This window comes from Coregonus clupeaformis, unplaced genomic scaffold (assembly GCF_020615455.1).
Source record: "Coregonus clupeaformis isolate EN_2021a unplaced genomic scaffold, ASM2061545v1 scaf3073, whole genome shotgun sequence".
Lineage (NCBI taxonomy): Eukaryota > Metazoa > Chordata > Actinopteri > Salmoniformes > Salmonidae > Coregonus > Coregonus clupeaformis.
The window spans coordinates 9617-36616 of record NW_025536527.1 but is presented as its reverse complement, the minus strand read 5'-3'; the positions used below and the strand labels follow the sequence as shown (position 1 = coordinate 36616).

Here is a 27000-nt window from a genome sequence, read left to right as displayed (position 1 = left end):
AATGCCAGTAGAAAACATGCAGGGAATTAGTCTACTCAAAGACCTTTTAAACCTCTGGCGAAATGACAGTAGACGTGGCTTGGCCTAACCTGCCTAACCTGCCTAGACTGAGAATGGAAAACAGGCCAATCTGGGCATCCATCTGGGTTCTAAGCTAAGGGATCCCACCTCACAGCATCTCCCAGCCATTCTAAACTAATGCAAGTGACCTGTGCTACTTTCCAAGCTTAAGACAAGTGAATGTGGCCACATTCTAGACGCAGTAAGCCCATTTGTGACTACTGCAATGCCAGAGAAGACCGACATTTGCTGATACACAGCACATTTAACTCTGCCCAAAGACCTCTGTGTTCCAAAGACCTCTCCTGCAGCTAGACAAGTGCTGCAGGAGAGGGTCCAAGTGCTAAACATACCATTGGACTAGGAAATACATTCTATAGTGCAGCACATATATAACAAATTGATGACCCACTACATCTACAAAACAGGATATACTCCAACCATGACCCCCTTTTAATGTTATTAATATGTGTCTTATGTGTGACCTCTGATGATATTAACCCTGATGTGACCTATGCATCCCCCCCGCCCCTCAACCCCCTCCCAGCCCCAAGCCCTCTGTCCCTGGGGCCTTCATGTGATGGGGGACAGGCCCTGCTGGTGCTCCAGACTGTCCCTGTCTGCGTCTGCAGTGTGTTCCAGTGGGGTCCTGATGACGATGTGGACTGATCTCTCCCTGGGTACCTCCTGCTTGCTGCTGCTAACAGCCCTGGTGCTCTTGGTCCTGCCCTCGCCCATCTGACCCCTGGCCGAAGCCCCGATCGGACGCAAGCACTCGGTGGACGCCAGCTTCACAGAGTTCTCTCTCTTGGGCCTGTCTGTAGCGTTGGAGAACGGGCTGGAGAATGCCTTGTCAACTGCGTCAGAGATGGAAAAGTAAGATGCCTGTTACTTCATGTCAATCATAGAGATGTGGAGTCAATTTAGTCTTTGTGTTAATCTGCCACTCTCAAAGTGTAAAAAATGCCTAATGCAGATTTTTTGTACATGTAAACACATACATATGAGAGGGGATGGTGGTAGGATGGTAGATGACTGCTGCTTTTACCTATCCTGTTGATGAGGGCTGGTTTGTGGGGAATATGCTGCTCTATCTTGTTGTTGTTGTTCTCTATGTTGCTGAGGCTCTCGCTGGGTCTTCTCATGGTGCGGGTCTTGGACCGAAACTTGTTGGAGCGGGCCTCCTGGATCCACTCATGCTGCATGGCCTCGTCGGGCGTCATGCGCTTCTTAGGGTCCCACCTGACAGAGAGAAGAGAGCAGAGAGTCAGTCAGAGGGAGTATCTCAATTGCATACTACTCGCGTCCTCTCTCCTTCTCAAAACCCATTGGATGAGAAAGTCAGAAGTCCCTCCCCTCTGACCTTCTCCTCCATTGGGTTTTGAGATAGAGGCGAGGAGAGAGAAGAGAGGATGCAAGGAGAATGCAAATGAGATTCTCCCAGAGAGCAAACCACACACTGGGCTTCCTTGTAAAATAGATCTCAATCTCAATGGGCCTCACCTGGATGAGTAAAGGGTAAATAAACTAAATAAATAATAATGCAAAAGAGAGCTTGCTTCACCTGACAGTTTAACATGATTCTATAGTATTTTTTTTTTTATTTTTTATTATTTTTTTTTTTTGGGGGGAATGGATCAGCTTAATATTGCAGATAGATTGTATCTTCTATCAATGTAATTGTCTGCATCACTTCCAATCCCCCATGTTTTTTTTTTTTTTTTTTTTATATATATATTTTTTTATATATATACTCCCCTTTATTACTTTTCAACCCCACCATCCTTTCCCTACTTGGAGTAAATTAGTGAACAACAATTCCCAGGCCTCTACTTCCGGTCTATACTTACTATCTACACCTTATGGACACAGTTAATTTTACAATAATTCTATTATATATATACATATATATATACATATACATACATACATACATACATACATATCATTATTATTATTATTATTATTATTTATTTATTTTTTTGCTCCTGAACTACTTCTACTCTCAACCTCTCCGATCGTTTTCATGATGTCCATCCGGTTTGCTTCTATATGCCATATCTTTCTAACTGTGCTCTTTCCCAAAAGCTCCCAACATACAGCCTATATACTTATTATGGACACAGTATGCTTTACATTATTAGCTATCTTTGTTATTATTTGTTGTTATTTGTTATTAGTCCCATCCTTCAACTCTATTCAATACCTCCCATCTATCTCTTAACACCATCCATATCGGATTTCTATTTGCCATATATATTTCAACCGTACTGTGATGTTTTACAAAAGTTCTGAACCTTTCTATTCTCATTGCTTCTACAGATTGAGAGTTAAAAATAAACAGCTTTGCTAAAAGTATTATTATATTATTGATTGATTGACTATGGCTTTTCAGATCACCCAGTAATGCTATCTGCAAGGTTAGTTCCAGGTAAATATTGCAATCCTTTAGCCATTCCTGAACCAGTGTCCAAAAACAAGCTACAAATGGACAGAACCAAAACAAATGGTCCAATGATTCCGTCTCTTCACAGCAAAATCTGCAGAGCTGGGAAGATTGTATCCCCCATATAAATAACATTCTATTGGTAGCAAGGATTTTATATAATAATTTAAATTGAAAGATTCTAATTTTTGAATCCGGTGTACGTTTTGCGTGTCAGTTCATAAACACTATGCCATGGGATCGGTACATCAAAGATCTCTTCCCAACTATTTTGCAATCTATATGGGACGGCTGTCAATCCTTTGGTCCTTAAGTGAAACTGATATATTTTTTTATTTATCACAGTTTTCCTTAACCAATTATGTTCTTTAATGCAAGGCCGACAGACAAGTTCCTTACTTTCTCCCCCTTCCACTTTCCTCTTCCATTTTTGCGGTAAAGCTGCCATTATTTGGTTGTAATTTTGGGTAGAGCAGACATTTCCATATGTTTTTGTTAGCTGCATGTGCGTCATAACTCCACCAGTCCTACCGATGATATCATTTACAAAGATTATACCTTTTTTAAACATTCTGTCAAAAAATAAAGGTTTTTTGTCAATTAGTATATTTGAATTTAACCACAATATTTGTTGCATTATTTGTTCTGTCGTTTTCTGGAGGATTAAATTGAAATTGCAACCAACTTTCTATGGCTTGTTTTAGAAATAGTGACATTTGGGAGATTATTTCCTTTTCAAATAACTGAAAGTGTGAGGTTGTAATCTGAATAAAGGGAAAAAGGCCTTTCTTGAACATTGGGTGAGACAATCTTACTAATTTGCTTGAGAACCAGTTCGGATTTAAGTATAACTTTTGTAAGACTGAAGCTTTTAGTGATAGGTCTAATGCTTTAATATTTAATAATTTCTGTCCTCCGAATTCATATTCATTATATAAATATGCTCTTTTAATTTTGTCTGGCTTGCCGTTCCAAATAAAATTGAATATTTTTTTCTCATATAATTTAAAAAACTGTTCGCTAGGCGTAGGCAAGACCATAAGCAAATAGGTAAACTGTGATAATACTAATGAGTTAATCAGGGTGATTTTTCCACAAATTGACAGGTATTTTCCTTTCCATGGTAGTAAGATCTTATCTCTTTTTGCTAATTTTCTATTAAAATTTATTGAAGTGAGATCATTTATTTCCTTTGGGATATGTATTCCGAGTATATCCACATCACCATCAGACCATTTTATTGGTAAACTACATGGTAATGTAAAAATTGTATTTTTAGTGATCCAATACGTAATATAGTACATTTGTCATAATTTGGTTGTAATCCAGAGAGGTTAGAAAATGTATCTAGATCCTCTATGAGGCTGTGGAGGGATTCTAGTTGTGGATTTAAAAAAAACATGAATCATCAGCGTACAATGACACCTTTGTTTTTAAGGTCTTTATTTCTAATCCTCTGATATTATTATTAGATCTGATTTTAATCGCTAACATCTCGATGGCCACAATAAATAGATATGCCGATAGTGGACAACCTTGTTTCACTCCTCTTGACAGTTTAAAACTTTCAGAGAAATAGCCATTATTTACTATTTTACACCTAGGGTTACTATACATGATTTTGACCCATTTTATAAGAGATTCTCCAAAATTGAAATGCTCCAGGCATTTATATATAAACCCCAGTCGAACTTTATCAAATGCCTTTTCAAAGTCTGCTATGAATAGCAGGCCTGGTTTCCCCATATTTTCCATAGTGTTCTAATGTTTCCAATACTTGCCTTATATTATCTCCAATGTATCTTCCATGTAAAAAACCTGTCTGATTAGAATGAATAATATCCGGCAATACCTTTTTAATTCTATGCGCTATACATTTTGCTAGGATTTTTGCATCACAACACTGAAGTGTAAGGGGCCTCCAATTTTGTAAATGGACTGGATCTTTATATTTTCCACTTGTATCCTGTTTCAGTAATAATGAGATCAGTCCTTCTTCTTGAGTGTCAGATAATCTACCATTTACATAGGAGTGGTTAAAACATGCTAATAACGGTCCTCTTAGTATATCAAAAAAGGTTTGGTATACCTCGACTGGTATGCCATCCAACCCTGGAGTTTTCCCAGACTTAAAGTCTTTAATTGCATCCAGAAGTTCCTCCTCTGTAATTTCACCTTCACATGAGTCTTTCTGTGTGGCTGTTAATTTGACATTATCAATAGAAAAAAAAATCTCTACAATTAGCTTCAGTTAGAGGAGATGGAGGCGACTGAAAAGAAAACATATGCTTAAAGTACTTTGTTTCTTCCTTCAAAATGTCATTTGGTGAATCATGGGTGACTCCGTCAATTGTAACCAGTTTCATTAAGTTCTTTTTGGTAGCATTCCTATGTTGAAGATTAAAAAAGAATTTTGTGCATTTTTCCCCATATTCCATCCAGTTTGCTTTATTTTTATAATATGTTACACTTGATCTTTCTTGAATAAGTTTCTCCATTTCTTTTTGTTTTTCCTCTAATTTATTCTGAGCCTCTATGTTACAGTTTTTATTGCCATCTATCTGTTCTGTTAGACTTTCTATTTCCTTTCTTAGTATAAACTCTTTTGACCTAAATTGCTTTTGTTTTCGAGATGAGTACTGAATTGCATGGCCTCTAAAGGCACATTTAAAGGTGTCCCATACAATAAGGGGATTCGCTGTACCTATGTTATGTTGGAAAAAATCAGTTATAAATTCCTTTGTTCTAATTATAAATAAATTATCATCCAATAGGCTTTGATTAAATTTCCAATATCCTCGCCCACGTGGAAATTCAGTAAGAGTAATATATATGCCTATTACATGATGGTCTGACCGCATTCTGTCCCCTATCAACACTTTTTTTTACTTTTGGTGCCAACGAGAATGAGATAAGAAGAAGTCAAGACGACTAGCTTGATTCAGTCTCCGCCATGTATATCTCACTAGATCAGTATATTTAAGCCTCCATATATCTACTAGTTCTAATGTATCCATGACATTCACAATTTCCTTAAGAGCATGTGGGTGATTGTTTGTGGTGTGATTTCCTTTACGGTCCATTGAGCTATTTAAAACAGTATTATAATCCCCCACCATAATAATATTGTCTTGAGTTGCTTGCAGGCTTGATAATTTATTATATATATTGTCAAAGAATTGTGGATCATCATTATTTGGTCCGTAAAGGTTAATGAGCCATATCTGTTTATGGTCCAATAACATATTTAAAATAATCCATCTACCTTGTGTATCTATTTGTACAATTTGCACATTTGGATCGAAATTACTATTAATTAATATCATCACCCCTTTTGAATTTCTTTGCCCATGGGAGAAGTATATTTCCCCCATTCTTTTTCCACGCTACTTCATCTCGAATTGTTGAATGAGTTTCCTGTATACAATAGATATTATATTCCTTCTCTTTGAGCCATGTAAATATTGTTCTTCTTTTGTTATTATCAGCTAAGCCATTACAATTATAACTGGCTATACTTATTTCACCATACACCATAATGAGATACAAGTTTCAAGTCTATTTATCATTATATATGTTTGTAAATTTACCAATAAAAAATAGCGTAATGATTGAGTGTCCATATAGCTGTACCGTGATATTTGCATTGCTACGGAGTAGCCCTTCAATTGTTCTCCCACTAATTCCCCCGCTAAAGCCCCTTCCCATCCCAAGTTGAGCCGTCATCGCCGTGATCAGCATCCCACCCACGTCCCTCCGTATCCCTAAGGCCCCGAGAGGCCAGGACCCATCCATCGAAAACAGCACATAGTGCCACCCACAAAACAAAAGCAGGTCAACCGCCAAAAGCATTTCCAATGCTTTCACCTCTATATATATATATCTATTTATTTATTTTTTAATTATGCATATCCTATTTTTCATCATTATCAATTAATATGCGTAATAATGTCGGCAGTTCACGCGTAGGATTCTAACATATAACCCGGATTGCCATTGTATTACATTTAATTCATTGACAAGTAATTATTATCCCAGCAAATAATTCCCGCGGTCCATCCCATACCCTCCCCCCCCAACATCCCCACCCCCCCACAACAGACGTCAGACAAGCACACACGCACATACTCACATACTCCAACACACTCAACCCCTCCCCTCCACAGTCCACCATAAAAACAGATACTCAACATCTGTTATATCCCAGAGCCCAACTCGAGAAATAACTTGATCTACGAGTGCAGATACAGTTAAAGCTGACTGAGAAAGCATGCAGATTGAGTAGAAATTGATAACAATGTGAGATTTGATTAATCTACTTAATCTATGTCCAGTCCTAGGTGATGGAGATCAGATCACCCTCTTCACCTGAGACACAAACACTCTGATCCCCTGTTTTAACCATTTTCCCAAGCATCTCCATGCAATCAGACCTTTGATTATTTTGTGCCACCTGGGCTACAATGATAAACCCCCTCTCTGATTGTCCGAGTGTGACCCCCCTCCCCATGGGTTACTGCAGCCAGTGTTGCCAGCACTGCCACTACCTGGGTGGGCGTACCCAACCGGAATCCCCACCGGCTAGGTAAAAGGTCGTCAAGGTTCTCATTAGCAGCTTTGAGAATTTCCTTGTTTATTATGCTCTCCCATCAGGGGGCTCTGGCTTTGTATGACCAACCCTGCCAGGCAGGCTCAGAATCTTGAGGGGGCGGTGCTGCTCAAGTAGGTCTCTGACCGTATTTATTTCTCTGTTTAGGCTGCATATTCACAGCAGGTCCAAAAAGAGATGGGAACTTCTCTTTGGTGTATAGGTCGCTCAGGTGGGTGTCAAGGTTATAGGGTTAGGGATCTTTCCATCATGATAGGACAATGGAAAATTAGATTAGATGTATACTATATTTAAAAATGTATATCCCTCATCCACACAAAATTGACAGCTCTCTCTCTGTACCCCTGCTCCCAGACCCCCGGGTCGGCTCCGGGATATGCAACCATTTCCCCTCTCACTCATTTAACGCCGCACCTTTTCAAACACAAAAATGCATACCACATGGTTGACTGGGGAAGAAATGGGCCGAGCGTGCAAACGCACCCGCATCCACATCTGCCGCAAGGGGGAAAGGACGCCAGAGAGAACACAGGACCAACCACAACAACCATCCGCCAAAACAACAACCTCCCGCCAAAAAAAGCCATGTTCTAATTATTTGTATTTAAATATGTATTATTCTGCTTGTTATATCGTTTTATACAATACTATACTTACTATAAATGTCATTTAATATTACAATCCCTATCAGGTGCTCCAATATTTGACTCCTCTATTACCACTTAGAATAGCCATGGAGTAGTCTTTGTGTCTCTGAACATTTGGTTGTCAATATATAATTTATCCACCACTAATGCAACACGTTTCCCTTTTAATCTGTTTTCCTTGAAGATTGGATACAGAACTTTGCGCCTTTCTACAATCTCCCTCGGGAACTGATCATTCATGCCTATTTTTGTGCCAGCAAGTCTTTTTCCCAGGCTCTTCACCATAGCTTTCTCCTTAAAAACGCAAATTTGGCAACGATTGGGCGCTCATATTTCTGTCCTCTTTTTCCTAAACGATGTACACGTTCGAGTTGGATTTTATCGACAGCCTCGAGTGGGATTTGTAGCGCTGTATGCAGGAAGTCCTTCATAACATTCTCTGTTATTTCTCCCTCCTTTTCCTGAATACCGGTAAGTACTAGATTTTCCCTCATCGATCTAGTTTGGATGTCTAGTAAGGCTGCTTTCAGAAGATTGTTCTCCTTTTTAGTTCCCTAACGTTCGTTTCTATTTTAGAGACTGTCACTTTTAATTCTTTGGTTTCTTTCTCCATTACCAAAGCTTTTTCGTCACTCATTTGAAGACTCGCTTTCAACTCTTTTACGTCTTTACTGACCAGTTCTAGTATGCCCAATTTGTCATTTATCGACTTCAACAGGTCGCTTTCCACACTTACCATACCTAGTGGTGAAAAGCATATGTCATCCGTATCAGTTGAAGAGTCGCGTTTTCTTTTGGGGATCGGCTCTCCTCGCTTATCTTCCGCCATGTTTGGGTGTTGCGTGTTGATGTAATATTTGTCGATATATTTCTCTAGCCTTATGATCTGTTTTATGTTATTATCCAGATTGAATTATATTAACTGCAAATATATGAAATGCTAATATTTAGTCTAACTTATTGATTTTGAATATTATGTTTTTATCTTGAGGTGTTTCGTACCGATTTCTATTCAATACGCCATCTTGTCTACGCCCATCTTGTCTGATTCTATAGTATTAGTTATATTTGAGATTGGGTGATTCTATGGCTGTGTTATTGACAGGTGTACAGTACATACGTGAGACAGCGTTTGATGAAGTCCAGAAAGAGAGGATCGTTGGTCTTCAGGACACTGGCCAGATCCTTGGAGTTTGGCCGTCTCTTTCTACCCTTGCTGTTGGTGATGTTCCTGGGATTGCCCTTGGAATCTGCACAATCACAGCCAGTGATTAATCAACAAGAAGATCTCTTACTAAGAATTGTAAACCGGGTAGTTTGGGTCCTGGATGCTGATTGGCTGAAACAGCATTTCAGCCGTGTGTATATCGGACAATATACCACGGGTGTGACGTAAACATACTTGTTTACTGTTCAATTTATGTTGATAACCAGTTTATAATAGCAATAAGGTACCTCTGGGGTTTGTGGTATATGGTCAATATACCACGGCTAAGGGCTGTATCCAGTTAAACAGAATTTCAATCGAACAGTCAATGAGAAAACCATGTGACTGCACTAGATCAAAAACACGTACTAAAAAATTGCCTTTTCCTGGTCGCTGTCAACAAGAAATCATTTGGAGGCATTCCCAGCACCTGAGAACAAATCAGGCAAAAACACACAGTGAGTAATACATTGTTGCTAGCCAAACCACAATGTTGACAGAGCCATTAACAAAGAGAGCATTAACAAAGGTACTAGGTAGGTACCTCCATGATGCAGGCAATCTGCTCCACCTCACTTTCCCCCGGGAAGAGGGGGAAGCCAGTGTAGAGCTCAGCCAGGATGCAGCCAAAGCTCCACATGTCGATGGCCATGCTGTAGGGATGGCCCAGGAGCACCTCTGGGGAGCGGTAGAAGCGGCTCTGGATGTAGGTGTAAACTGTGGAGGAGGAGAGTCAGGAATTAGGTATGCTATAATGTGATACTGTGATGCTATAATGAGTTTGAGTTTGTGGCCCCTGTTTGCCTACTTGATCTAACCTTACATTAGGAAACCTACAAACTAAGACACTCACCTCTCTGCTGCTCGTAGCAGCTGGCTCCAAAGTCAATGACCTTGATGTTGCCTTGGCCTTTGTGTGACAGGAGAATGTTTTCCTGGAAAATAAACACCCAAGTATAAGCACATTCTCTACATCTCCTATTGGCACCATTAAACTCAACCAACAAGGAATATGTGTGCAAATATACTTCACTTTTTATTATGTAATGTTAAGGTTGTTAGGGGTTAAAAGTCATGGCTAGGGGTCATACCGGTTTTAGGTCACAGTGGATGATCTTCTCTTTGTGCAGCATCTGCAGGCACTTGAGGAGGGAGTAGGCGAAGCGACGCACCAGGATCTGGCTGAAGCCCTGGAAGTTGTTCTTCTTGATGAGTTCGTACAGGTTCACTCTGCACGGTCAAAGACAAATAAACATCCTTTAGATTTAGATGCCCAAATAATCTTCATACTACATGTTTACCTCCTGTTGATGAAATACAGCAGAAGTATTCTCTCCTGAACTAAATCAACAAATAACAAAAAGGTATTATTGTATTTCTGAATATGATCTAATCTTTGGCCCTACAGTGGCTATGTCTGTCAATCCTACCCCAGGAGCTCGAAGGAGATGCAGAGATGGTTGCGGAAGTAGAAGTGCTCCTTCATGTGAATGACGTTGTGTTGGTTGTCTCTGTCCTTCCTTCTCAACACATCCAGGATATACAACTCCACCATGGCCTGGTGGTGTAACCTGCAGCCAATCACAACAGAGAAACAGCGTTATACCATGTGTCATAGTGTTATAACATGTTATTAGTGAAAGGTTGGTATTTGACAACCCAGCTGTGCTACGATATGCTAGCTAGCTAGTGGCGTTAGTCACCTTTTCTTGTTGCGAATGACCTTGATGGCGACAAGTTCATTGGTCTTGTGATCCAGGCACTTAAGGACCTGTCCGAAGGATCCTTTCCCGATGACCTCCAGCACCTCAAACCGGAAGCCTATGTGGTCATGCGCGACCTGCAGAAAAAAGGGCATAATTTACTGTAAAGCAATACTGCATAAAGTGAAACTCTAGATGGCATTAAAGTTTCTTTACTGCCATCTTTGTGACCATTTTTATGTTACCTTCAGATAGCTTCCTCTCTTATCGTCGTAGCCAGAGTTGTGGGGCAGGCTGGGGGAGCCCTCCATCTTCTTGGCGTCCAGGCCCAGGTACCAGACCTCGGAATAGTCCATGATCTCCTCTTGCTCATACACAGTCATACGATCTTTGAACGCCTTCAGGACCTCTGTATAGGAAGGAAAGGAAATTCCTGTCAGCAAATCCCAGTTTGCATTTGTTTCTTCCTGATGAAATAAGATCCAAGGGACAGAAAACTCTTTCTCATTTAGAATTGCCAATATTAATCGCCAACACCAGCACCTTCCACCAACGCTTCCCTACTCTCCAACTCCTACCCAGACCTAGTCCTACCATTAGCCTACGCACACCTGCAGGAGACATGGGCAGATTGTGTCCCTCAATATTTCTCTCCTGTTCCTGATTGTTCTTCCTGTTTATGGACTCTGGCAGACTCTCCACTGTGGAGCTCCGTGATCTCTCATCCTGTCAATTACAAAACATACAGGAAATTAACTAGTTGCAGAGGTTTTGCATGGTAACAATCTAACACTAATATTGACACTGTTATAATTTCTCAGTGGAATGTTGCATTGATTAAATATACTAGGCTCTAAGTACATAATACCAAGAGATTAGCCTAATTGAAACAAGGACTCACCTGGAAGCTTTCCTGGTGCCTGGTTCCTGAAAGATGCATATCACAGGTGTTCTGCGGGCCCTTGCTTGTAATGTGGGGCAGGATGCTTTCGGACTGGTGATGGTACTTGGCATTGTTCACAACCAAGGGCTTAGTATCCAGCTTGGGCAGGGTGCCTTTGCCCGTGCCACAGTTCTACAGCCAGAAAAAGAGAGAGAGAGAGAAGGAGAGAGAGCGAGAGAGGGAGGCAGAGAGAGAAGGACCCACATTTAGAGGGTAATCTAGGTTAAATCTATAGAGATAATACAGGCGTTATTACATAACGAGGTTTGAGGCAGTGGGTGTTTCTAGTTTTCCTGCTGATTCAGTAATGAGCCAGTGTCGTATCTGAAGATTATGCCTTTGTTAAATGTTTTTCATGACGAAATGGAATGTTGGTTATGTTAGTATCACAAGACAATGGTTAGTATAATGTAACATATAATAGACAGGAAGTGTATTGTAAACTGGCCAGCAGAGGGAGCCCATCTTGTTGCATTGGTTATAAATAGGGGTACACGAAGAAGATAGGACAGAGCAGACATTAGAATTGGACACCACTGCTCTCCGGACCACGCGTGTCTGTAAACTCATGCTGAAGCTTGTGGTCTGAATAAACCTTATGATCAATGTTCAGTATGAGCAGACTCCTTTTGTTGACAGCAATAATTGCCACCATTCATCATATACGACAGAATGGCGAGCTTGCCAGGAGGGATGATGCAATCCTTCTTTGCTGCATTTGGAGTCGCCAAGCTAACTCAAGCTAACTTCGGTCTGGAGTCATGACCCGACCAAACACAGCTAAGTTGTTGGTTTTGTTACTGCTTGTGTACACTGGAGGAATGTACCCTTATGACCGTGCCTCAGGTGGTGTTTTTGCTGATGACTGGGGTCTGGCTAATCATTATACAAATTTTAAAAATTGTTTATAGAGATGTGTTGCTTGAATAGTAAGTCAAGAACAGTCGGGGCCAAGATATGTATACAATTTTAGAGCATTGCAGGTTTAGATAAGCCCTCGTGACGAGGCGACCACAGGGTGGGCCAAAATCCTGGACATGCGTTATGAGTGTTCAGGTTCAGTCTGGGACTGGGGGTTGGTGGGACATTTCTTGGGGATGGCTTACTCAACTTCTGTTCGACGGGATAGTTGCATTGGGGGGATCGCTCACTGAAATAGCCATACCCACGGCAGAATAAATTTAGGGCAAACGAAACAGTAATCAATTAAAGGAACGCAATGCTGGGTTTTGTTACATGTTGTAGGCCGCAGTTAGCGAAAGGCTAATGCTAAAGGCTAATTGTGTTGCGTGCTACATGATAATCTCAACCTTAGAGGTTCACTGCGATGGATTCAAGCCTCTTAAACTTGTTTGTATGTGGTGGAACTGAAAGTTTTACGCAAATGTGAGCTCTGTTATGTGTAATTGTGTGAGTATAACGTATAAAATAGTGACGCTGTAGCGTAATGCTATCGGTCTATTGTGTGGGAAGCATGGGCTTAAGGGGGATGTGCGCATGCGTGTGATTTTACGGGGCTAAAACTACAACATGTGTTTATGTGCTAAGCCTACAAAGCACGGCATTATGGGTAAGGGTCATAGGTCCCCCAAGGGACAATAGTCACAGAATAGAGAGATTTTGGGAAAAATCTCCTAGGTGTTAAACGGCTGTTGTTCGAACGTGAAACTATTTGGCGAGATGTAGTAAAGTTATAAATCAAATATATGTTGACGGAGTATAATTAATTAAGGTAAAAGACGATTAAAATTAAATGAAATGTTTTGGAGCGATCTATTTAATAAATGTATGGGCATGTGTTTAATTTTGCGACATTACACTACAGAACGGGGGAGTTGGAGTTTATGGCATGAGATTAGGGAACGTTTTGTTTTACGGCACTAGACGGCATCACGATGGGATGCTGCAACTCAAGCATGAGGTTAAAATGATATTTGCGCATGTGTGGAATTCTGTAAAACAACACATTGGTTAAACTGCAGGGGGAGACAGAGGAACACAGACGACGGAACAAATACGCATAAAGAGATTTTAACACGATGATTCTAGTTTAAACTGCGATTGGTTAAAGATGAAACTTGTTTTGTAGCCTATTGAATTTATAAATTAAATATAGGATAATGGATTATAATAGATTGAATTAAATAATTAAATGACGGATTAAAAGCAAAATGTTTTTGGGCGATCTATAATTAGTCCTGAGTTTAGTCTTAGAGTGAATAATGTAGAACGAATGAATTTTGAATGGTTGGAAATACTCAGTGATGGCATGAACTACTAAAAAGCTGTTCTTGTGTCTTTGTCCCTTGTCATGAGAGACAGGAGAGAGGGGGAGCGAGGAGATACAGGAAGTGATCACGTCACGTGGCAGAGGATCAAGTCAAAAAGGTTTTGGTACTGATTATGGTTACAAAATCTTTCCCTAACAGGATATGTGATGTTATGACGATTTTACATAGACTTGGCAAATACTATTTCATTAAAAATTGCATTTTGGAGGCTATGTGCATCACTGGGGTTTAATTACAGATGTGTTGGGAATCCAGGATGGATTGAGGAGTCTTCTGTAAATTTATGATAATTAGAGCTAATAGAGCAAGGGGTTATGGGAATTGGAGTATTGAAGGGTTGTAAGGTTAGAAGGCTTTGTTTATGGGTATTTTAGTCTGAAGATGACTAACTTGCATTTACTTGCATTTGATGGGTTGTGGTAATATACTCAACACTAATGGATAAATTGGTGACATAGGAATAAAATTGGGTTTAATTATTCAGGATGGTTAATGGATTTGTTTAGGTTATATTAAGAATTACAGGGGGAAGCCTATATAACTTATATAGTCTAAAATAGGATAGTTCACAATAAAGGAATTTAAAAGGGCTTGATATAGGGGGAAAATTGATTAAAATAGTCATTTTTTAATCAAAGTAATCAAAGTAGGGTTAGAGTAGTGTTAGGAGAGACTAATGGCAGAAGTTAGTACACCTTTCTCACATACGGATTCAGCAGAAAGACATCATCCAGCAGGGTGATTATGGCATCAGAGATGAAGACGAATACGAGCAGAAACAACGATGAAGATGAATCCAGAAGACGGAAGGAAAACCGGGATGTCTGGGAACTTAAGGAGATGAGGAGGATGAAGAGGAGAGTGATGGATGAGAGGCCATGGGTGGAGGTGACTCTGTGATCAGAAGGAAGTGGCAAGAGAGGAAAGAAGGATACTGGAGACTTGATCTCTGATGAAAGTTGAACGAAGAAGGAGACAAGAGATTCGAGTTCTGATGAAGAAAGTGATGAAGATTTGGAGATGAAAGGTGTTGTATGTTCAAGAGGATTTTATCCTACAATGACTGGCAGAGAAGAAATAGGAGATATAGACCGAGGCGTATCAGGCCTGGAGGAAGAGACGACTTTGGGAGAGGTAAGGGAGCTAGAGGAACAGCTCGAGACGCTGAAGATACAGAAGAGACAAGGAGAAAACCTGCGGAGAACATTTTTAATCCCAAGAATTGGAGGAGAAGAAGAATACATTGAGGCAAAGATGCTGAAGAAAAGTAAGAAGATGATGGAAGACGATATTTCGAGGACAGAACTTGAAATATAAGCTTTTGAAGAATCCTGATATGTCAACAACAAAGAACAGGACGAAGAAACTCTGAGAAGTCAATCATACAACTGGTGGAGAAGAGAAGCTTGTGTGATGAAGAATCAGGGTGAACCAAATCAACAATCACTGTTACAGCTTCAACGGAACAATATCAAAGGCAATTGTACCAGCCAAGGGGGGACCAGATGTTCCATATCGACCGCCAGTTTCTGGACAGACACAGAATTGGAGAGGGAGAAGAACAAAGAAGAAGGAGGAATATTTCAGCTACACTTTCAGCAACTTTCAGAAGACTGGTATAATTATGGACAGATTGGGTACTTTACCTGTTCATGCAACAAGTTAGGAGGAAGAACAGAGAACCTTTTTAAGGAAGATACAGGGGCAATTCAAGATCACCTGTTAGTGTCTAGAATATCCGGAAGGGGGGTATCAGCTGAGAGCATCGATTAGAGAAGAAGAGAAAATAGCCAACAATTGAAGTAAAAACAACTGACCATTAGAAGTGATAGTGAATAGGGGAAAACTTATCTGGGTTTAGGCCTAAAGAGGTTAAACATATCACTAATTGATAACGAATTAGGATAGGGATTTGAGGTAGTAAAACAGTTAATCAAAATAGACATACTAATATTAGAAGATACTGTTATTGCAGTGTTGGGAAGAGAATTGAATTGTACAATAAGATGTACACTAGACTGTCTAAGACAATCTGTCTGAAAACTTAATAGGGGTGACTGTTATTTTGGGTTATATTCTTACACTAAGAGATTTGAGGTTAGGCTAAAAGGTGTTTAGTCGGTTTTGCCAAGTCTGTGTAAAGGAGTCAGGAGCAGGTGGGGAATTCCCAATCACGTATTCTAAAAATTGGTGGGGAGGGAATTTTGTCAATAAATCAGTGGGAAAAGGTTTTAAATGTTATGAGAGAAAAGATTAGATTAAAATAAGTTAGGAGAACTAGGGGTGAAGGAACTCTGAGACAGTGAGCTAAGTTTCAAAGTTAGTAGTAAGACAGAGAGAGAACAGTGAGGAAGGACATTTTAAAGTTTAGTGGGAAGATATGGTAGGAGTTTAAATAGATTAGGAGCAGATGCATTGAGAAAGTATGTGTTGCTGAATGATTTGAGGGTGATTGAGTATCTATATTTACAGTTTCCAGCAGGGAGATCAAGGTCATTATAGGTGTACTTTGTGTAATCAAAAGTTTGAAAGTCAGGGATTTAGAGATAGGACTGAGATTTGGGGAAAAAGTGACACTAGTGGTGATGGATGGAAGTACAAGGAAGAAGTTCAAAGTTTTAGGGGAAAACTGGGGGGAAACTAGGAGTAAATAAGGACATTAACACTTCAGTCTATTAGAACAACAGAGAGAAGCAATTTAACTCTTTCAACATTGATAGGTATTAAAGTCATAAACATATCGCATTTGATTATAAGGGAACCAATACAGCACCAATTTTAGGGGGAAAACACTTATTAGGGTTTAGGATGGGGACGTTTCTCTCATATGGAGAGATAATTATGGAGAATAAGTGTTGTTATCAGGACCAGGAGTAAAAGGAGGTATAGTTTAGAAGAGGGTTAGGAGTGACTGTTCCCTTATTTTGCGTAAGGTTACAGATAAAGATCAGGGAGAATATGTGTACTTATCTAGTGAAAGCATAGAAATTTGTTCCGGTTAAGAATTATTGGTTAAAGGGCTATGTAATTTGTAAGGTGATGCTTATAATGGAAGATTTGAAGTCTGTAAAACTTTCCACAGTCACAGAGGGAGTTAAGGATAAGTTTATTACAGTAGTCACTCCAATAGGGAATAATCGAATAGGATGTTGGTAGTTTCCCACTAGAGGGAATTAAGGGTTTTAATTCATCAACTAAATCAACAACGTTAATGGTAACTTTGGGAAGGGATTAATGATACGATGGTAATAGCAAATGTAGGAAGGATGACAACAACTTTTCTGAAATTAAAGGAGGCAGCAAGAGAGACTCAGGGGTTTAGGTTACTACGAATAGGGTTAAAAAGTAGAGCAGATAGTAGTAGAGAGCAATATAGGTTAATCTGAAATGGAGAAGAGAGATTCATCATGGAAGCTGCAGGATGGGGTCTTTTGATTTTGATGACAGAGGGGGGCATCTGATCAGTGCTGCTCGTTCCTCTGTTGTGAAAATTAGAGATAGATTAACTCATTCGGTAAGAATCAGTGAGGAATCTTGAGGGTTGATGTCTGTTGGGGATGCCAGCCCAAGACGTGTTGGACGGTCGCGTGCCTCTAGCGGGTCTGGGTCAGGGGTTATGCTTTGTCATAACTGTGGTATCGGCAACAGTCATTGACAGATAAAATAATGTAGTTGTCAGAACAGTAGGGTTTAAGTGTTCTTGGGTAAATGAATTATCCTATGGGAATTGTTAGATGGAAAGTAAGGTCAGGTAACAATGGAAACCTGAAGTATTCAGGTGAAACATTGAGGGCTAAAAGTTATTGTTGTTATAATAAAACATATGAGGTAAGGGGTATGTTTATGGGAATATTATATTGGGATGTTATATGATAACTTTGGATAAGCATTAACATAAGGTTAGAGATGACAAATATAATGTAATTTTTTATATATCAGGTAGTAAGAAAAGCAGGACTTTGATGGTTAAATGATTAGCTTTTGACTGACAATGTGACTATGGGGAATCTTAGAGATATTTAGGGGTTTGGGGGTGATAAAGCATCTATATTCTTACATTAGGGATGGACAGGATTTGGTTACATGTCAACATTGAAGCTTCCATATGAGGCTTTTACCATTAAAAGAGAGTTAGCACCGAACACAGCTAAATCTAGGGTTAAAAGGGTGACATGGCTACATGTCATAGTCTTCAAGCCTACCATTGGAGAATGAGTCTAAGGGAGAAGGGGGGACCTCTTCCATGATATGGTGTAACATTTGGGAGATCTGATAGGATTTGGTTGCAAGATCAGTTAGGCCAGTAGGGGCAGTGATGGGTCAGATTTTAGTTTCAGCTTTGATAACACTGTGTAAGATGTTTGTACTGACTTTTGAGAAAGTTATGAGATTGAGATAGGTTGGAGAAGTGGTGCCTGGAGACAACACTCAGATGCCGGTGTTGACTGTTCCTGATCTGGATAAAGATTGACAAGTGGAACTGATGGATAAATATCCTTTTTGATTATTTGATCATTTTATTTTTATTGTTTCAAGGAAAACATTTTTTTTAGTATGATTTTAGTATGATTTATGAATCAAGGGGGGGATAGGTTAATGTGATTCATGCATCATTTATGTATCATTTTTTAAATTCTTAGGTGAAATGGAGGTTTAATTTGAAAGTGGTTGTTTTGCAAAGGATACTGTTTGGTTGGTTATTTTCTTGTCATTCCAGAAGCATTTGGGAGAACATGTGGAGATTGGAATACTCAAACAAAGACAATATGAAGGGAGAATATGACTGGAGGAGATGAAACAAGGAGGGTGTGGCTGATTCCATCATCAACAAGTCCATTGGAAGAGGACACTACAGGGAGATGAAGTGTAGTGGACTACATTCCAGTGTCTGCAATGAAATATAGACATATTTGATGTGTAATACATAATTGTGTCATATTCTTAGGTATTGATTTTAGTAGAATGATGTTTGATGTTATTGAATGCAGATGAGGATCTTAGATGCTTTTGTTTATTTCGGTGAATGTTTAGGGACAGAGAAGGTCTAGGAAGGGAGAGATTCATTGTACGATTCGATGGGTTGACCAGCCGTACAATGGATATTTATGGATAGGATTTTGTTTACATGTGTATTTAATTACATCATAGTTTCAAATGCATTTACATGGTTAATGAGGTTATCTGGAGTACCGACGGTGGTTGCCTGGGGCAGAGGGACCGTGAGAGAATTTTACTGTCTTGATTGATATGGATGGATGGCTGCTGGACAGTTTTTCGCTCTTACACTCCATAGAGATTTCTTCATATGTCATAGTAATGTATTCACACTTCATAAACAGGTATTTCATAGAAAGGTATTTACACTCTAGAGGAGAATGTGTTTGGTTTAATGTTAAAGATACTCAAGGAGATAAATGGTTAATAGTCATAATCTTATTCTGTTTGTTTTCGAGACGTTTATTTCGTCTCGAAAGGGGGAATGTCGTATCTGAAGATTATGCCTTTGTTAAATGTTTTTCATGACGAAATGGAATGTTGGTTATGTTAGTATCACAAGACAATGGTTAGTATAATGTAACATATAATAGGCAGGAAGTGTATTGTAAACTGGCCAGCAGAGGGAGCCCATCTTGTTGCATTGGTTATAAATAGGGGTACACGAAGAAGATAGGACAGAGCAGACATTAGAATTGGACACCACTGCTCTCCGGACCACGCGTGTCTGTAAACTCATGCTGAAGCTTGTGGTCTGAATAAACCTTATGATCAATGTTCAGTATGAGCAGACTCCTTTTGTTGACAGCAATAATTGCCACCATTCATCATATACGACACCAGCAAGTAGCCTGTGCTGCCCCCCACACAGAGCGTAGAGTTACCTGCAAGGGCGAGAGTGAAGCAGGGACAAAAGCCTTGGAGTCTCTCTCTCTATTTTTTTTTTTCTTTCACTCTCTTGTTTATAGGCTGCTAGTCTTTCTCTTTACTCTATGTAACACATCCTCTCAAAAGCTGCCCAAAAGGCTAGGTTATCCCCGGGCATCACCTCTGACTGAATGGCAAAGCTGTGCTGTAGTTACAGTAGTATGGCTCTCGTGCCCTTATTGTTATGAACTGAAACAGCGCTGCCAAATTGAGAGGGGAGTTTCTATTAATAGAACGCACTGTTTAATTTCCAGGGCTTTACTGCAGTATCTGCCAGATGAATTATTCATAAAAAGCTATATATAGCAACATGGTACTGAAGGCAGTTACCTCTGTACCCGGCCGGCACGTTTTCACACTGTTATTATGAACATCGAATCCTTTGGGATTAAGCAAAGGACTTTTAATCTTAAAACTCAGGATCCACAATCAGCAGGGACTACCTGATGATAACCACCCGCTCCTTCTTTTCAGAGGTGTGGGCTCGGCTGTTCCGTCATTCAGTATTCCCCCACAGTTCAGCTCACACTAGTCATAGTACTCCCCCACACGACCCGATCATGACAAAGTTATCGCATTCCCCCGCACACCCACAGACAAGAGCAGTATACTGGAGGACCAGGGAGAAGGTTTACCTGCTGCTGCGGGTAGGCCCGGCTGGACCCAAGGCGTGTGCAGTCAGGCTGGAGTTTGTGTTGCTGGGAGTAGGCATCGGGCCTCCCTGTCTGTGGGGATTGGACGAGAAAAGGATGTCATATAATATGCGCTAGCTGAAGATGAACACACTCGTGCACATACCTACAAATAGGCACACATTATTTTGCTTGGCCTCAGCACTCACACGTGTGCACACGCACACACACACGTGCTACACACACACCATCTGCATATAGAAATCTATGAAGGCCAACGTCCTAATTAATTTACAATATATTTTTAGAACAAGCGATGATTCTCAAATGTGGTTCATATGCAGCTGTAGTCAATACTGCATAAATGCATAAATGCAGTAACCCAGTAGACCCCAGGAAGCCAATGATCCATTCCTGAACACACCAAGCTGTAGATCATGGGGATTAAAGTGGGTTAGTTCATATGAAGGTCTGTGGGACCATGAAACCATGGAGGTAATTCTGTCAATGCATTGACATCTGATTCTGAAACCCGCTGGAAAATGTTTTCAGACTTAATTACTACAGTACAATGACAAAGTTAGCGATGAAAGAGTGCCTAGAGGTTCCAGATACAGTACTGTGAACTAAAACAAAATGCAAAAAAGCCAATATTGAATTTGTAGCCAATAAGCTACATAAAACAAAGCAATAACATTCTTTAAACCCCACCTTGATATTAATTTCTGGAAACATTGCGTAATAACCCGGGTGAATTATCATCGAGAATCAGAATATACTGGAAATACTCGAGTTGGCACTCCTAGTTGGTCCACGTGAGCGCACAGTTTGAAAACATTATCAGGCTCTTCCAATTTTATTCCCGATTAAGCGCAGAAACCAATATTCCGCTTTGCATCAAAATGATGTTGGGGCTCTGTGTGAACTGCAGTGTTGTGCTGCAGAATAGTAATGAACGGACTGTAGATCTAGGAAAAAGCTTTGTCAGCCGAAGATTATGGAGAAGGTGCAAACTGTTGTTAGCCTGACGCTCACATCGTCGGACAGCCAGTTAATGTATTCTACGGTCACAGTTTATTCCACATCGACAGGCGACACCTTGGACTCCCGGTATAGATTGTTTGTCAATTCATTCACCTGTCCAACTTTGCACAGACTCCTCGGACACGGCATTCATAACTTTCCAAGCATGAGAATCACCATTGGGCGTAAAACCGTTATGTAGCTGGTAACCTACAGAATGCAGACCATATACTGTATTTGCCAAGTCCTCCAGCATATAAAATCCCTAGACAGTTTGTGACCCAGCTCAAATACTCTCTCTCTAGCCCGTGCATGACACCATTTTTTTCTTAAATCCCCAAATCCTTGAGTTCAGTCTTCGCGGTTTTTATCTAATCGTGTAGAAGATGAGCTGCACCTTCACTGGTTCAATGCTCACGTGTCAAGACTCACTGCTGTGGAACTTAAATTCAGACGAGCACTGCTGAATAGAAACCACACATCTGAGGTTAATAATTACTTACTTCACATTAGTCTCCCACGAAGGTACCATCAAAATAACCACTAACCACATTAAACATGGAATATTGAATGAAATCACAACAGCTTTACAATTGTAAAGATCTTAACAGTTGTAAAAATCCAATTGTCAAAAAACAGTACTAAATCATCAAATGTTTAATCATTGGATCAGTTATTAATCACACACACACACACACACACACACACACACACACACACACACACACACACACACACACACACACACACACACACACACACACACACACACACACACACACACACACCCCTATGTCTTACTACACCAGTCAGGACTTTTGGGGGACAAACAATTGATTCCCATTCAAAGTCCTATTTTCCCTAACCCTGAACCTAATCCTTAACCCCTAAGTGAGGACCGGCAAAATGTCCTCACTTGTCAAAATGTATGTTGGTTTACTATTCTTGTGAGGACTTCTGGTACAAGTATAGTAAAACGTGTACACACACACACATACACACCTTATAATTGAAAGTGAATGACACAACAAGGCAAAAGCAAACCATGTGCTAGCTCATCCAGAGTGGAGAATCCTTTGAGATGTGGAGGAGAGGCATCTACACTTTCATGTGATTCATCCGACATACCCCACGCGTGACGTGGGTGATATAGTATGTTCTACTGAAGCCTACGTCGGCACGGTCAGTCATCTCAGGGGTAGACACGACTACATAACAGTGGTCGTTTCATAACATGTTTTTATCAGTGCTGACAGAAAATAGCTGTTTTCTTTCCATTGCTACCCAGTGTATTTCTCTCACCTTTGATATACCATCCATATATGTTTTTTTGCCATTACATAAGCTGCAGTCTCCATGGTGATATGGTTTTCAGCTTCAGTCCACAATATTGAAGAAGCTTATACAGTCACAACCAGTCTTCACTAGAAAGCCTCCAGCCTTTATCTGTTCATGGCTATAGGCTAAGCCCAGTCATTTTTTATGAAGACAGTGTTTTCTTAATGCAGTGTAGCAGTTATACCCAACAGTGGGGTTGAGGTAATTGGGCAAAGGGTCATTGTCCACAGTGCATAAAATACCACTGATTATTTTACACAATTGTTTTGCTTGTAACACTAGACTAACTGCAAACAATTGTGCACAGGTAAAGGATAGCCCTTTTTATTTTCTAGTGGAAACAAAAGGTGTTTTTTTCCTGCAGCGTAATGGAGTGCACCAGTAGACCTGTGTTGTTGTGGGTGGGTATTTATTCTCTAACTTTAGTAGTGGGAGGCATCCAGGGCTAATAGTAGGGAGGGACCACCCAGTGGTCTAATCCGGATCAGGCTAAATCCCATTAGCAGACTACCCTGGACTGACTGCCACAGAGAGGAAAACCCCTCTGGAAGGAGCAGAGCTAGGAGCGTAAGCTCTGTGGCGGACGTCAATAGCAACACAACCCTGAGAGCACACAATGGAGTGTTAACCATAGCAATAGAAATAGAACCCAGTGGCCAAGCCTACATCTCTATGGTTTAGACCTCCACACACAAACCAAATGCACTGTTTGAATTTCTATGATCAAGTCCAAGGTAAAGCCGCCAATTACTAATAGCATTCAATAACAACCATCTCTTCACTGCAGATCCAAAGCCAAAGACATGACAGGCATTAGTAATCAGCCCTGTTTTGAGTCTTACCTTGTCACCATCCTCATCCTCTTGTCCCAGAACAGGCTGAGGACAGACAGGCTTGGCCTGTGTAGCTGGCCTTTCCCAAGGACACATAATATAACACAGATTGTATCCGCTTCTATCTGCGTACAGAGACAGCTAGACTAATCTGGTGCTGCTGGCTTTACCCTAAACAGTGCTGTCTGTCTGTCTGTCTGTCTGTCTGTCTTGCCTGTCTGTCTGTCTGGGACAGTTATGTCACCACCACTGCTCAGTCAAAAGGATAGAGTTCACGCTGACCAGCAAGGTTAGATCGGTTCTGACCCCTGACAGACAGACAGGCAGGCAGGCAGGCAGACACCTCAGGCAGGCGGTGGCTGAGGAATGGGAAGTGAATGACAGAGAGTGGGCTACCTTTCAGGTTAATTCCTCTGGGAATTTGTGGGTTATTTGACGTAGCTATAAGGGGTCAGAGAATGCACATACTTCCTAATCTTTGTGCTGTAAAGTAGAGATTTAACTCTACAACAAAAAATGAGGGGGGAAAAAACACCTTAAAGAATAAAATGTAGCCTTCGTGATTAGAAGATGATGCTTCATTTCCAATTTCCAACTAAATACTTTGTTGAGAATGCCTCCAACAGGACCAGGAAAACACCAGACACTCACCACAGACAAATCAACAGAAATGTCCATCGACATGCATGAAATGACTGCTCAGTGGACTGTCTATATAGCATGTATAACATGTTGTAGAGTACCCAACGCCTTTGGCTTATCACTCCCCCCTAAACCCTGAACATGATGTAAGCGACCTGTCTGCATTGTCTACAACTCTGAGCCATCTGTCGGCACATCCGCCGTGTGGTGGGGTGGAGTGAGCTGCACTGTCTGTTCCCCTGTCCATGGTGCTGGAGATGAGACAGGCCGTCTGGCTCCATGTCAGCCAGGTAAGCCAAGACAGGTTAACGTCACCTCCTCCACCCCCTGCAGAGGGCTAGTGCTCTAACAGACCATTTTTGGATGATACCGTTAGCAACCACATATGGGAACAATGTACAGCCACAAGCATTTTACCTGAAACAAAATGTATAATGTGATGCTTTGGGAGTATATTTTGAGTCCAATAGGGACCAATGAATGAAAGCTTTTATCAAGCTAGATTCATTATACAATTTCAAACTGAAATTCCTAGGCCTTTTTTGTATTTCTTCTAGGCATTGCAGTGCTGATGTATCCACGAGGCTCGTGTGTTTTTCTTTGCTTTCAGCCCTGGCTGAGTTGACAGTACATGTTCCTGCCGCAGCCAGCAGCCCTAAATAGACATTTGATCAGAGGAGCAGTCTGTATAAGGACATCTCTAGTAGCACGGAGATGTTTTCCTGAGTGCATGGCGTGTAGAGGGAATTCCTCATCTCTCACCATTTCATATTCCTGCCTTTGGTTTCAGGCTTCCTCTCACTGGTATGCTACATGGAATGAATTAGCACCACTGGATCAGGGAGTCTCCCACTCTCCTTTTCTTGTTAATTTGATGTGGTGGCATTTTTTCATTCCACATTTCCTGTCTTGTCCTCCAGTGGTCCAGATATTTTTTATCCCAAATCCCAGATAGCCTTCTGCAGATCCCAGTCACAGAGGATACCGAATACTTTTCATTTATTTGGGATTGCAGCATTGCACATAGAATTCAGCCTGTGCAGAGACAGAGACTGTGCTACTAAGAGATCGATCTATGGGCTTTTTTAATTGCCAGAGGATTGAGATGTAACTGGGGTAGGGCTTCAGATTGATGGTAAACTTATCTTCTTCCTGTGGTAGGCCCAGTTGGATCCAAGGCTGGAGTTTTGTTAGGCAAATCTGACTGTTGGATTGTGCGCTGATCTCAGGTGGTCAAGATATGATCTAAGAGTGTCTGCTAAATGTCTATATTGTAAATGTCAAGAGAAATACAGTACCTTTTTCAAACATGGGAGAGGTTGGTTCCTGTTTTCGATAAGTCTCAACCTCTTTTTCATTTCTTTCCTATTGAAACAGAAAGGTCATCAACTTGAGAGGTTTAAGGAGTCTCTGAAGATTTTTGACATCCAGGGCTTTTTTTTGTAAAAATAGTGGAATTATCTTTTGTGAGCAATTGTTTTTTGACCATATTTGTCCATTATCCCTTTAGATGTTTGCATACAGTCATATTTGAGTAAATAACACAGCAATAGAATGCAAAAATAGGCAAATTAGACTAGAAAAATAGGCAAATTCGTGATAAAAAAAACAACAGATTAATAAACAATCGGAAATGGAATTCACACTTACTTTCGCTCATTGAATGGATTTATTTCGCTCATGTTTGGTGTTTACTGCTGCAAGGTAACGGAGTAAACTAAATATTGATCTCAGTCAAACGCAATGGTCAAACTGACTACGTTTACAAACATACGCGTCATGTCATTGTGATTTCATGATGTCATAATTGAGATACATTCGGACTGACGGCGGCGCGCTGTTGACTGATCAGCTCTAAACAATGAAATCAACACGTAAAACAATGCATTATGTAAACGCTAAAAATCATGATAATGTTTGGTGATTGACTTTCCATTTCTGGGTTTGGGAGCAATGAGCATTATCATTCACTCAAAAAGCAGCAGTCCACAATGTTCCATATCACAAGGAGATGTACAAACTCTTTAGGCCTATACAAGCTATACTGGAAACATGTTCACTACATGAAAAGTTATAGTTCCTATAGAATCTTTAATGTTCTATATTTACACATTGTACAAAGCTTTCGCCAAACAGACACAACATCCACAAAACGTTCAACTCAAATAGAACAGGCATGTAGTCTATTATACTAGGTTTTCATAAAATCAAGGTAAAACGTTATTTAAAGTGGCATTCTGTAGTTCCTACATCCATTTTTTTTTTTTTTTTAACTTTTAAAATTCATATTAGCCCATTGATTCTTGAAGAATGTAACTTATACATGTCTCATGAGCTTAGTTCAATGGTCATATCCCATTAGAACAAAATATAAGCTTTGCTTTACTCCAATGTTTGTAAATAAATTAAATGCAAACAAACACTACCTACTGGACACAGACTTCAGTTCGTCTCGTTTTAATTTTCATTTGGTTTAGTTGGCAACTAACGTGAATTTAACATGAAATTAGTAACAAATGTCATCACGTCGTTTTAGGTAAGAAGTTAGGTGAAAAAATATGAAATGCCCTTACCTTGACTTTTTGCAAATCCAATCAGTTTTCCACGTTGATTCAACTTCATCACATAGATTTTTTTGGGGTTGAAATGGCATGGAAACAAAGATAGATTCAACCAGTTTTTGCCCAGTGGGTATATAGCCTCA

At 40.3% G+C, this 27000-nt stretch overlaps 1 protein-coding gene across 2 annotated transcripts; it reads right to left on the bottom strand.

The window, feature by feature from the left end:
* Window positions 1–572: 572 nt before the first annotated feature.
* LOC121543529 (dual specificity tyrosine-phosphorylation-regulated kinase 4-like) lies at window positions 573–26289 on the bottom strand. Of its 2 annotated transcripts, XM_045220044.1 has the most exons (15): window positions 25947–26289; window positions 25595–25661; window positions 20464–20553; window positions 11574–11747; window positions 11284–11398; window positions 10918–11081; window positions 10673–10809; window positions 10400–10540; window positions 10061–10199; window positions 9823–9904; window positions 9514–9686; window positions 9339–9399; window positions 8883–9012; window positions 1109–1302; window positions 573–917 (listed from the first exon to the last, which is right to left on the bottom strand). In XM_045220044.1, exons 1-15 carry the CDS (start codon window positions 25976–25978, stop codon window positions 634–636), a joined length of 1983 nt encoding a protein of 660 aa, XP_045075979.1. In that variant the 5' UTR covers window positions 25979–26289; the 3' UTR covers window positions 573–633. The 2 variants fall into 2 exon arrangements, with proteins under 2 accessions (XP_045075979.1, XP_045075980.1); XM_045220045.1 differs by lacking the exons at window positions 25595–25661; window positions 25947–26289 and adding an exon at window positions 21172–21432 and having other exon boundaries at window positions 574–917.
* Between the last annotated feature and the right edge of the window lie 711 nt (window positions 26290–27000).

What these genes read in the sequence shown, in the direction of transcription:
- LOC121543529 (XM_045220044.1), bottom strand. Translation starts at nt 25,978, where the DNA reads ATGAGCGAAATAAATCCATTCAATGAGCGAAA. An exon ending in GGCACCAGGAAAGCTTCCAG is followed by an intron (nt 11,399 to 11,573) that starts GTGAGTCCTTGT and finishes TGTAATTGACAG; the next exon opens with GATGAGAGATCACGGAGCTC. An exon ending in AGCCCTCATCAACAGGATAG is followed by an intron (nt 918 to 1,108) that starts GTAAAAGCAGCA and finishes TCTCTGACGCAG; the next exon opens with TTGACAAGGCATTCTCCAGC.